At 40.5% G+C, this 13,442-nt stretch overlaps 1 protein-coding gene across 1 annotated transcript in view; it reads right to left on the bottom strand.

The window, feature by feature from the left end:
* adgrv1 (adhesion G protein-coupled receptor V1) overlaps positions 1-13,442 on the bottom strand; it is a 168,816-nt gene that overhangs the window by 136,330 nt on the left and 19,044 nt on the right. Inside the window, exons 6-11 of the mRNA XM_056262607.1 lie at positions 10,523-11,085; positions 8,761-9,031; positions 6,320-6,649; positions 4,691-4,867; positions 2,694-2,917; positions 1,636-1,762 (exon numbers count right to left, since the gene is read on the bottom strand). Of these exons, the coding sequence (XP_056118582.1) occupies positions 1,636-1,762; positions 2,694-2,917; positions 4,691-4,867; positions 6,320-6,649; positions 8,761-9,031; positions 10,523-11,085 (1,692 nt within the window). The remainder of the gene's footprint in view (positions 1-1,635; positions 1,763-2,693; positions 2,918-4,690; positions 4,868-6,319; positions 6,650-8,760; positions 9,032-10,522; positions 11,086-13,442) is intronic.

The raw sequence follows: 13,442 nt of genomic DNA, 5'->3' as shown, positions 1-13,442 counted from the left end.
CATGGGTGGTTGAGTGAGTGAAGGGGAGAGTGAACGAGTGAGTGAGTGCATGGGTGGTTGAGTGAGTGAAGGGGAGAGTGAACGAGTGAGTGAGTGAGTGAGTGAGTGAGTGAGTGAAGGGGAGAGTGAGTGAGTGAAGGGGAGAGTGAACGAGTGAGTGAGTGCATGGGTGGTTGAGTGAGTGAGTGAGTGAGTGAAGGGGAGAGTGAACGAGTGAGTGAGTGCATGGGTGGTTGAGTGAGTGAGTGAGTGAGTGAAGGGGAGAGTGAACGAGTGAGTGAGTGCATGGGTGGTTGAGTGAGTGAGTGAGTGAGTGAGTGAGTGAGTGCATGGGTGGTTGAGTGAGTGAGTGAGTGAGTGAGTGAGTGAGTGAGTGAGTGAGTGAGTGAGTGAGTGAAGGGGAGAGTGAATGAGTGAGTGCATGGGTGGTTGAGTGAGTGAGTGAGTGAGTGAGTGAGTGAGTGAGTGAGTGAGTGAGTGAGTGAGTGAGTGAGTGAGTGAGTGAGTGAGTGAGTGAGTGAGTGAAGGGGAGAGTGAATGAGTGAGTGCATGGGTGGTTGAGTGAGTGAGTGAGTGAGTGAGTGAGTGAGTGAGTGAGTGAGTGAAGGGGAGAGTGAATGAGTGAGTGAGTGCATGGGTGGTTGAGTGAGTGAGTGAGTGAGTGAGTGCATGGGTGGTTGAGTGAGTGAGTGAAGGGGAGAGTCAATGAGTGAGTGAGTGCATAGGTGGTTGAGTGAGTGAGTGAGTGAGTGCATGGGTGGTTGAGTGAGTGAAGGGGAGAGTGAACGAGTGAGTGAGTGAGTGAGTGAGTGAGTGAGTGAGTGAGTGAGTGAGTGAGTGAGTGAAGGGGAGAGTGAGTGAGTGAAGGGGAGAGTGAACGAGTGAGTGAGTGCATGGGTGGTTGAGTGAGTGAGTGAGTGAGTGAAGGGGAGAGTGAACGAGTGAGTGAGTGCATGGGTGGTTGAGTGAGTGAGTGAGTGAGTGAGTGAGTGCATGGGTGGTTGAGTGAGTGAGTGAGTGAGTGAGTGAGTGAGTGAGTGAAGGGGAGAGTGAATGAGTGAGTGCATGGGTGGTTGAGTGAGTGAGTGAGTGAGTGAGTGAGTGAGTGAGTGAGTGAGTGAGTGAGTGAGTGAGTGAGTGAGTGAGTGAGTGAGTGAGTGAGTGAGTGAAGGGGAGAGTGAATGAGTGAGTGAGTGCATGGGTGGTTGAGTGAGTGAGTGAGTGAGTGAGTGAGTGAGTGAGTGAGTGAGTGAGTGAGTGAGTGAGTGAGTGAGTGAGTGAGTGCATGGGTGGTTGAGTGAGTGAGTGAGTGAAGGGGAGAGTCAATGAGTGAGTGAGTGCATAGGTGGTTGAGTGAGTGAGTGAGTGAGTGAGTGCATGGGTGGTTGAGTGAGTGAGTGAGTGAGTGAGTGAGTGAGTGAGTGAGTGAGTGAGTGAGTGAGTGAGTGAGTGAGTGAGTGAGTGAGTGAGTGAGTGAGTGAGTGAGTGAGTGAGTGAGTAAGTGAGTGAGTGAGTGAGTAAGTGAGTGAGTGCGTGAGTGGCTGCGTGGTAGGATGGGTGTTTGAGTGAGTGGATGGGAGGTTGAGTGAGTGGGTGAATTAATCAAATGAATGAATTAATCAATCAATGTCTCACATTGATCAACCAAGGTCCTTTAGAGACTGGTGAAAACTCAAATATTCCTCCAGGGTCATCGTTCTCCAGAATGACAATTTCTCGGCTGGTGAAACCTGGTTTCAGGATCTGGTTGTCCACATTTGTCCTGTACAACAACATGGTGATAATGAGTGACACTGTAATGTAATATTATTAGAAAGCTGAAAAATACTGTACTGCAATATATTATGCATTTTATGTGTCTTATAAATATGCCCATACTGCCTAAAACAGAACATTCTGTCCATTATAATATACCATACTGTAACAAACCATTTGCCAGATTTATATTTTGTGTGTATGAGTTTGTTCACGCTGGAATTTGAAAGCGTATTAAATATGCTTGACCAAAGGCTTCTTGGTTAAGCTGATTTGACAAGTCATGTTTTAAAGCAACCCCCTATCCTCCCTCCTCAGCGGGGGTCTTGTGCATAAACTGAGCTTGGCCTGAGCACTGAAGGCTCCAGATAATTAGTAAAATGGCTGACAAAGAGCTTGCAGGAGAAGTGTTCCAAACAAACACATTCAGAGGATGTGCTGCATGCATACAAACACTGATGTTTTTACAGGATATAATAAAGGAATTTGGTAAATGAGGTGTTAAATGAGTACAAGCAGCATTTGCCAGTTCCAAGTGCAGTAACCCCCAACATATACAAACACACTCTTGCTATTCATTTCACACACCCAAATAAAAGAGACATCCCCCATCGAAACATTAAGACAAAGCCCCTGAAAGTTCAGAGTGGATACTTTTCCACATAAAGAGTTGATTCACACCACACAAAAAGGCACAGTCTCTCTAGTGCGCACTTACCCAAAGTACACTACAAAGCGAGCGGTTTCTACCCTACGAAGGGAAAGTGGGGGAGGACAAAGATATTCCCGGCACAATGATTACAAGATAAACAAACACTTTGATTAAATCAAAACTGCACACTGTATGTGTGTAGCCTATATAGTGGATCCAATAAGCATTTGGACACTTAAATCATGCCTTAAAATGTCTGAATATTATTATAACAAGTTAAACAGACCTGTCTAATGTAAGAATGACAGTCTCATTGATCTCTGGGATGTTGTCAGCCATTACAGTGATGTTAATTGCTGCTTCACTTTGTCCTGAGAGGAACTTGACTGATCCAGTGAAAGGTGAAATGTCACCCTCAGTGACATCATCTTTGTTCTCGCCAGTGGGCCGCAGCCTCCAGAAGACCACTGCCTGACCATCAGTCCCATCTCGCCTCAGCTGAAGAGTTATCTAAAGGCAGAGAGAATCACTTTTCCATTTTTTCTCAATCCAAGTATACAGTAGGGTCCAAAAGTCTGAGACCACATCAAAAATCTGGGATTTTAAAGGCACACTATGCAGGAATTCCGTTTTGGTCAAACAGCGACCCCTAGAGTCGCTGTGGAGTGCTTGTATTTGACGTTACTGTCGTAAATACCACTCACGCAGAGCGTCTCTGCCATAGACTGGTCTCTGCACTCACGGCCTGATACCCCTTTGAAGCTGTTATATTAAAGGGTTAGTTCACCCAAAAATGAAAATTCTGTCAGTAATTACTCACCCTCATGTTGTTCCAACCCCGTAAGACTTTCGTTCATCTTCGGAACACAAATTAAGATATTTTTGATGAAATCTGAGAGCTGGATCACTCCTCCATAGGCTTCTTAAGGGATCGAAACTGGCCGGCCCAAAAGTTATGAAAGACATCGTTAAAATAGTCCGAGTGACTACAGTGGCTCAATCTTAAGTTTATCAAGCGACGAGAATACTTTTTGTGCGCAAAAAAACAAACAAAAAGAACGACTTTATTCAACTACTCTGTAAGGCCGTGATATTTCACGTAGTGAAACTACGCAAAGCTTCTAGGTTGTACGTCACGCATCACACACATGACCAGCGTCGGCCAATAGTGAGCTTACGTGTGACGTGCAACCTAGAAGCTTTGCGTAGTTTTTTGCGCACAAAAAGTATTCTCGTCGCTTGATAAACTTAAGATTGAGCCACTGTAGTCACTTGGACTATTTTAACGATGTCTTTCATAACTTTTGGGCCGGCCAGTTTCGATCCCTTAAGAAGCCTATGGAGGAGTGATCCAGCTCTCAGATTTCATCAAAAATATCTTAATTTGTGTTTCGAAGATGAACGAAAGTCTTACGGGGTTGGAACAACATGAGGGTGAGTAATTACTGACAGCATTTTCATTTTACGGATGAACTAACCCTTTAAGGTACAAATCTTGCATAGTGTGCATCTAGCGCTAAGAGATCTAGCGCTAAAATGTGTTTTTGAACTCAAGCTGAGCGCTCTTGTCCACTGCTATCAGTGTCATGGATACAGTGTTCTCTGTGGCGTGCAGTCTTCACTCGGACGCGCTCTTCAATCTATCGCTGTTGCGGAGACTCTCTATTCATTCCGGTGAAATCACAAAATAAAATGCACAAAAACGTGTCCCTGCTTGATATAGACTGTAACCACTGATGAACATATTCAGTTTTGATGAGAGAGAAAAAACGTAGAACCTGTAACCTCTGACACGCTTGGCAAAAGATTTACCACTAGACCATTAAAGAACTCAAACAAAACTTGCGGTTTGATGCATTTATTTACGGGTTGAGCAGAGGCTCATTCTCTTTTTCTTTTCCTAGTCTCTTCCGACCGCATTTTCTTTCCTTTTTCCATCGTCGAGTATCACGTCTGAAATGCGCGCAAGTGTCTTCGTGCTTCATATGTTGTTGTTGATGTGTGTGACGTCGTTGCCGTAAAGCATGTTGTGATTCTCGCGAGATTTGTCGGGGGCGCTCCTCTCAAACTTGCATTGCTGGTTTTTCAAGCGGTGTTCCCCCCAAGCTTTACTACCAGGATGATTCGCCCTACTATGAGTTTGTTTACCACCGAAATGACTTTGAAGCTGTTATATTAAGGTACAATTCTTGCATAGTGTGCCTTTAAATCTGCATTAAAACAGGGTTTTGAAAAATGTAAAAATAAATAAATAAATAATTTGTCCATGAGAGTCTTGTATACCAAGCTGCTGTTTGAATCTTCTGGTTCCAGCGCCACCACTGTCTGATTACTGGTGAAGCCAATCTCTCCATTAGCAATATCAGGTGTGATGATCAGGGATATGTTTAAAGCTCCTCCAAAACGAGGACTCACAGATGGGATCGGTGGGGTGATGTTCTCCAACTGCACACTGTCCAACTAAGGAGAGACCAAAAAAAGTGTACCTGTTAATACAGCTGTTTGGAACAAATCAGTGTAAACAATATCAGTAAAAAGGAAATTATTTTTTGCAACAAATGCCAATTGGAAATGTTTAATTATCTTGGATTGTCCTATGAAAATTCTGCCTGTCAAACAAGCAATTCAAATGCTTGGTCAACCTTTTCTGAGATGCTATGAGAGTATTTTTTCTGTCATAGCATCTTTCAATGGCTCTTGTATTGCTTCTCTGCATTGATTAATCAACAAGACAACACAAATCCCATGGCAACCAGCCAGAAGCCTAAGTTTTGTCTGTAAGATTTTTTAAAGGTTTTCGAAAGAAGTCTCTTATGCTCACCAATGCTGCTTTTATTTGATCAAAAATACAGTAAAAACAGTCATATTGTGAGATAGTATTACAATTTAAAAATGTAAAAACAATATTATCCTGTGGTTTAAACCGTGATAATTTTTTTCAGGATGAATTGATGAATAGAAAGTTCAAAGGAACATCATTTATTGGAATTAGGAAATCTTTTGTAACATTATAAATGTATTTATTCATATTTTGATCAATTTAATGCACACTTGCGAATTAAAAGCATTAAATTCTTTTTTTTAACTTTTTTTTTAAACACATCATCACAACATTGCTAATCAATGAGCAACAAACAGTCGATGCTTTTAGGTAACGGGCTTAAATTAATTAGAAACTCTTAAAAGAAGCTTCACAGAGAAACTTCAACTTACTTAAAGGTATAGCGGAGGATTTTCTTTTTCCGGGTGGGTAGCATATACTATTGGTCCACCTAAGTGTCAATCATTCTGGTGATATGTTTACGTAAGGCCGTCGTACGTGCTCGTCCCTATGTAGTTTTCGTTTTCTGCGCATGCGAACTTTCAGGTGTATTATGTGTGATGAGTTACGGTTTCAGCCATTCCTTTGAAAATGGCTGAGGGTCGAAAGAGAAAAAATGTATACGAAGTGTATGATAAAAAGAGAAAGGCCGCAGAATATAGAAACAAGACCAGAGTGATTTTGGGTGAATATTTCACATGCTGGCCTGCGCTAAAAGCACAGGTTGGGCTTCCCACCGATGCCTCAGTCGCGGAGATTCTACTAGACAGGTAAAGTTTGTCATGCTATTTGGAGAAATCCATTTAACATCACTGCTAGTAAAAGTTTAATAGGCGTTCCCTCTCGGGAGCAAATAGAGTGTTGCGCATGTGCATTTTTTTAAAAATTGGAGAGGGCGGGTCTTTTCTAAAATTCAGAAAGATCCTCCGCTATACTTTTAATTAATTTAAAATAAATAAATAAACAGCCTCATAATTAAAGTCATTTATATTTATACAGATGCTTTTAATCACAGAGCATTCAAGATATATATTTTATCAATATATGCATTTCTTGACATTGTCAGAAGGTCTTTGAATAACATGTCCTACCTGTATGAGGAAATGAGCCCCATTCTGCAGAAAGGCATCAATTCGAATGGGCAAGATGAGTTCAGCTTGTGACTGACCAGAACTGAACAGCACACTGTTGACACTGGTACCATTCAGCACCCCATCCCTGGGTCGTGAGGGGTCCAGTGGTCTGGCAGGTATGTAGAGGGCAGTTAGGGTAAGTCGTACCTCTCCCATGGTCCCCCCTTCTCGGAGGAAGCTAAGTGACAGGAAGCGTCCCTCTGGCTGACTCTGAATACTTTGATTCTTTCTTGGATGAAAGCCAAATTGACCATAGACATCATCACTATCTTGAATGAAGAACACCATCTGTGAAGGAAGAGCAATATAGTTTAGTTTCCTTATAGGAATGTTCTGTATTCCATAGTTAAGCTTAGTTATAGACAATAACAGTACTATAGACAATCATTTCAATCATCGTCCTTTAGTTTGTTTGTTCCAACAAGCAAAAATACAGTAATGCACTAAGTCTATGGGTCAAAACATTATTCCAGAATAAACTTCAAAATGCACATTGTTTCAAAAAAAAATTGAGAAACCTGTGTATTCTGTAAAAAAAAAAAAAAAAACATTTTAAAGAGTGATGGTTTTCAAAAAGTTTTCATGACCATTATTTCTATTGTATGAAACAAAACAAAACAAAACAAAACAAAACTAAACTAAACTAAACTAAACTAAACTAAACTAAACTAAACTAAACTAAACTAAACTAAACTAAACTAAACACTAGGCATTTCTCAAAATATATTTTTGGAAGACATGAGGGTGAGTAAATGATGACAATACTTGAAATTCAAAATATCAAATATATATATACCAAAAGGAGATATAAAGATTCAAGAAAAAAATACCGCACAGGAATTCCATTGGTAATGGACAACCAGAGGTTCATCCTAAAACAGCAGTCCAAATGTCAAAAAGAGGATTTGGACAACTTTAATGCTCAAAAAACTACCACATAACACCGTGTCATAACCACGATTTGATTAGATTCCAGCAACAGGCAATTTGTCTGTCCTCACCAGACATGTTGACAGGGGATTTGCAGGATAATTTGAATCCATTATCCATTGTCGGTTTCAAGTAACGCAAAAACAAAAACAATTACATTCAACTCAAATTAAACAATTTTAATATTGAAACATTTTTTAAACACTAAAAATAGAATCCCCTGTCGCTCGTTGTGCATGCCGTGCCGACTAGGTACGACAAAAACTCTAATTAGCATGGTAAATATGCCTTTTTATCTCATGTCAGAATTAAAATGTTTTATCTTCAATCATAACTGAGGGAAGACTCAGTATTATCTGTAGTAATTCACAGTGTCACAGATGGATTTAATGGATTGCTTTAAAGTTCAGTTTCCTCTTGCAATAAACTCTAACATAACCTGATATTTCCCTCCCTATATAGAAACCTGTAACAAGCAGCAATAAACAAATGTCACCATTCATTACAGTAAATGTAACATCCGACTATCTGTGTAAAACTCACAGTGAACTAATCTTAGAAAGCCCTTCTCTTTCATTAGACCTCACGAGAGCGTAAAAATAGCATTCATGAGCTAGTTTATTACTCTGTCATTTACCCAAGCCTCATCAGACCAAGGCACAATACCTCTCTAAATATTTGTAGTACTGCAATTTGGGGATTTTATCTGTGAATTTAAGGACAGTTGACATAAATAGGCTTCTCACACTTTAGTTTTTTTACATCCTCCAAAGCCAATTCAGCTATCAAACTTCTGCTCACACTTATGGGTAACTGATGGGTTTATACATAAACACGGGTTGGATTTATTCACTCCTTTCACACATAATCAAACTTGCAACAGACAAGTTATAAAGAGAACAAACAGCCACCCACAGGCTCTGCTGTGGGCTATTTTTTGCTGGGACCACATGAAGGGAACACCCAAGTGACAGTGTAACAAGTAGTCTGTGATGCTGCTGTGCCAGAGAGACAGATGTGTCTCATTTTACGCCACATCCGCTTAAACGGACTTAGTGCTGCCCAGATGGTAACAAGGAACCAGCTCTGATCTGGGAACTTCCTCTTTGACAAGGGTTCTGAGCCAGAGTAAGACAACAACCTCCCTGGATGTCTCACCACAAACCTCCCAGTGAGGTCCAAGAGGGATCTGCTACCATGGCTGTCTGAAATTAAGCATAAACATCTAGAATATCAAAGCGGGTGACATTTCAACATGTAGGACAACCAGTACCCGGGCACACTATGAATAATAATATTTTCCTTCTAAAAATTAAAAAAGAGTGCTTCAAGTTGTCATCAACGTCAACTCGCGAATCTTTCATAACTAAATCCACCTCAGAATTGAGCAACCACCGATCTCTGATCTGCAATCCAAACACATTCTCTAAACGTATTAGTTAAAAACCAAACACATGCCGAGCACTCACTTCCATAGGCTCATCCACTTCAGCCCCTCCTTGTACAGATCCTGGGATCAATCTGAGGAGGAAGGCCTCTGCTTCTTCAGGAAGGTTGTCTTGAGTGATGTTTAAAGGCAGTACAGCATTCATCTGGCCCTCAGCAAACCTCAGGGTACCTGATGAAGGGTTAAGGTCGGCAGAGACCGGAGTCCTATCCATGGAGTTTCTCGTAATATTCCATCGAACTGAAACAGCTCCATGAGTTCCTCCGTTCCGCACAATGATGATGCCTTCGTATCTGAGACAGAGAAACTTTATCAGTATATGATTTATAATTAATGAAATATAATGTATGATATTTTACATCATATTATATTTTACACACACTGTTAAAAAGTTTGGGGTCAGTAAATACAATATGTTATTAAATTGATCAAAAATGACATTCATAATGTTACAAAAGCTTTCTCTTTCAAATAAATGCTGTTTTTTTAGTTTTTTTTTAAACTTCTATTCATCAAATAACCCTGAAAAATAGTATCATGGTTTCCACAAAAACATAACATTAAAGGGTTAGTTCAAACAAAAATGAAAATTCCGTCATGAATTACTCCCCCTCATGTTGTTCCAAACCTGTAAGACTTTTGTTCATCTTTGGAACACAAATGAAGATATTTTTGCTGAAATCTGACAGATCTCTGTCCCTCCATAGACAGCATAAACAGAAGCTCAACTGAACCTGCATGATGCGCGAGAACAAACATTTTGCGGAAGCTCAAACGTACTGCATAACACACGAGAATGAACCTCATTGGTTCTTGCACTTCCGTTTACCAGATCTGATGTGTGCGCTGATGAATGTTTATATGTGAATAAAAGCCTAAATCCAATCTGTTCAGCATATAAAGCGATCATGTCTCTTCAGAAAATGTTGGACTAAACCTCTCAATTCATATGGATTAATTTTTAACTCTTTATGAACTTGTCGAAGCGTCACAGTTGCGTAGCTGCCTATGGAGGGACAGAAAGCTCTCAGATTTCATAAAAAAATATCTTCATTTGGGTTCCGAAGATAAACGAAAGTCTGTTGAATTGTTAAAATGGGTGTGTTGTATAGCAAATTATATTTAGCTTTTGTTTTGAAATTTGTGTGAAATTTTGTTAGCTTTATTTTCTATTGCTTTGGATCAATTTGTAGTGTAAAAACTGCTATACAAATACATTGAATTAAAATGAGTAGCAACTATGGTCACACTTTAGTTCAGGGCCCAATTCTCACTATTAACTAACTTTTAACTACGACTTTTGCTTCATTAAACACCTAATTACTGCTTATTAATAGTTAGTAAGGTAGTTAAGTTTAGGTATTGGGTAGGATTAAGGGATGTAGAATATGGTCATGCAGAATAAGGCATTAATATGTGCTTTATAAATACTAATAAACAGCCAATTTCCTAGTAATATGCATGCTAATAAGCAACTAGTTAATAGTGAGAATCGTGCCCTGAACTAAAGTGTTTCCGCAACTACCAAAAGGAATGAAGACATTGGATTTTACATGTTCCACCTTTTCTCAGAAACAGTGCAACGGTTTGACAACCTGCCATGTGTATTTGGTGTAACATAGAAGAGATAGGCTTTCTTATTCCCTGTTACATTACACCTGGTTGGGGCACGCTGTTAATAACCAAGACAATACGGCTCTGTTAATCAAATATTGCAATAATTCTCATGCACATTGAACACATTAATCCAAGTATCTTTAAACTGTTAACAATATCCTACTTACATCGGGGTCAGGTCTTCACTGATAATGTGTGGTTGTATGGGGGAAGGACTGATTGACAGGACTCCATAAGGCTTATCATTGGGCTCGATGGTCACGAGTGCCATACTTGGCGTCATCAGCACCGCGTCACCCAATAGGGTCTCTTCCAGAAGAACCACCTGGAAAGACTCTGCAATCTCTGGAATGTTGTCATCTCTGATGCTGAAGCGGAGTTCTGTTTCATGGATCCCTGGAGGGAAAACAACCATCCTCTCAGCCTGTAGATCCACAAAGTCCGCCAGCAGAGTAGCACTGGCCGCTCCACTGCCCGTAATGACTGCATAGGCCACAGACACTGTCCTGTCATCAGAACCGATCAGAAGACCATCCTCAGTTCTACCACGAGTAACGGTAAGAGAAATGACACCGATGTTCTCCGGCACAACCAGTGTGGGCTTGGAGAAGCGGATGGGAGCATCATTACGGGAGATCTTGATCTGCACACTGCTTCTGTTAGGATTGAGTAAAGCTCCGCCAGCTGCTTCTGTCAAACGCACTGTGAAGGTTTCATCATCTTCTGGAAGCTAAAGGAGATGTGAGATAAAAAAAAAAAAAACCCTTAATGATTAAGACTAATGCATAACATCTAACTGTTGATGTGGCGTTTCATTAAGGTCAGAACGGAACCAAAATGTTGTGTTTAGTGCATGTTCCAGGATTTTTTGTAAATGATTCATCAGTGTTATTCCAACAAACAAACAAAAAACTTATTTATGCTATTTAAAGTAACACTATGTAGTTTTTCAACCTTCATAATATATTTCCAAGACCCTTGTGATGGTACATCGACTTACAATAGGTTAAATGACACGTCTGCCATAGCCTGACGTGGTCTTTATCGCTTTTACTGGCACTATGTAACTTCGCGTTTCGGGTAGTAATCAGAGCACAAAAAGAACTACAAAATTCGACTGCTTTACGGCAAACGTCACTTCACCCACCACTTCCTCAAATTGTCTGTGGCCATTGTTGATTCCAAAGCCGGTGCTGGATAAACAGCGGGCGTGCGCGTGCGACAGTAGGCTGCGGTAGGCTAAATTATTTACGACAGCGGTAATAGACAATTCCGCTTCCAACCTGTAGGGCGACCCCAGAGGAAAAGTTCCTTGGTGTTGCTTTAACTAAAAATCAGTTAGCCTTGATTATTGAACTAGAGTTTTAACTTATTAACTTACTAATCTTATTGAGGGCATATTTGTAAGAGTCATTTTATAGCATACACACAAATTGAGAAATATATTACAGTTTTTCTCGATTGCTTAAACACTATAACCAGGCTTTTGAACTAAAATTTCAAAACCATAATGCCATTTATCAAAAAGCACACCCATTTCACTGAACTATGAACACTATTCATAGTTCTGACACATTAGTCAGATTTGCTGAACTGTCACAGCAAAACTCTACACACAAATCCCTTCATTTCTCATTGCCTACACCACGTGGTCATTTAGAAAGCACTAGCATTCAAAATTGTTCACTCAAGTCAGCTCAGCTTCAGCTCAGTTAGCACACAATTACCCAGGTGGAAACACTAAGAGTCAAAATTGAACACACATCAGTCAGATCCTTCAATAGATAGATAAAAGGTTATACAATCTTTTATAAAAGATAAAAATCAGTTTACTGAGTTTTGGAACAATGGATCCACAGAGAAATTACAGTAAGCAATAGGTCGAGGAGGGGGAGGGAGAGGAGGAGGAGGAGGAGGAAGAGGAGGAGGAAGAGGAGGAGGAGGAGGAGGAGGAGGAGGAAGAGGAGGAGGAGGAGGAGGAAGAGGAGGAGGAGGAAGAGGATGAGGAAGAGGTGGAGGAAGAGGAGGAGGAGGAGGAGGAGGAAGGGCAAGGGCAAGAAGACAAGCAGTCTCGGATTAAATTCAAGCCACTTTAGTTGGCCATGTTGTCCATGGTATGACTATGAGGGAGGCTGGGCAACGAGTACAGACAAATTTGAGTCGCTTCACCGTCGCCTGAACGTCGCTTCACCATCATCAGAACCTTCAGGGAGGTGTGGTGGCAAACAGATTTCTATCACTGAATAAGAGACAAACATTTCCAATTGTCTTTGATGAGGTTTATGTTCTTGCCAGAAAAGGCCAGCAGTCGTACAGTCACACAGAGTGGCTGCAGAGTGTGACAGTGAAGGGAGGGCATCCTTTCTCCTTTATCTTGACTCCCAGAATGTTATCTTTCTAGGCCAATGATGGTATTTCAACCATATGTGGAACATTCTTAGACTTGTTCATCATATTGTATCCTTGAGTGGAGGCATGTACCAACACTCTTTACCATTCCAATACAATTCCATATTTGAATAAGGTTTGTGTGTGCTCTTTTACTGTCATATGATGCTCACACACATCTTGAGTAGAAGCGAGTAAAAAAAAAAAGATGGATGGACCACAAGCAACATGACTTACCAGTTTTGGAAATGTTGTTTTGAATTTATAGCACCAGTGTGTAAGACTATGTTGTAGTGTGTGTATTTTTGAGGGCTTGTGTGTCCTGTCTGAGGGCAAAGTTTGGTTTTTCAGCAAGAGTGAATGGTTTTGAGTGTAGAGCTTCATTTTGACCTGAAAATAGGATGTTTGGGGAATTGGGTGAGACGTTATGGATTTGTGTTTACTGTTTTGAGAATACGAGGCATAGTTTCAAGAAATGTGTTTAAGCAATCGAGAAAAACTGTAAATATAGACAAAATACACATTCATGGCCCTCTTATTTTTTAGCCTCTCTTCCCCAACAGTCTGTAAATATAACCCACTTCTCACAATCCAATAAATTTTGAATGGATGAAATCAAGTCTCGACCTGCATGTTTTTCTCATTAAAAATACACTTTCTCTCAGAAAATTGCCTTATGGAGATAAAAAAAAGAGTTAT

Source organism: Rhinichthys klamathensis, unplaced genomic scaffold, assembly GCF_029890125.1.
Source record: "Rhinichthys klamathensis goyatoka isolate OS25496 unplaced genomic scaffold, OSU_Roscu_1.1 h1tg000195l_1, whole genome shotgun sequence".
In the NCBI taxonomy this organism is placed as follows: Eukaryota; Metazoa; Chordata; class Actinopteri; order Cypriniformes; family Leuciscidae; genus Rhinichthys; species Rhinichthys klamathensis.
The sequence above is the reverse complement of the archived record's forward strand: the minus strand, read 5'-3'. Positions and strand labels throughout refer to the sequence as shown.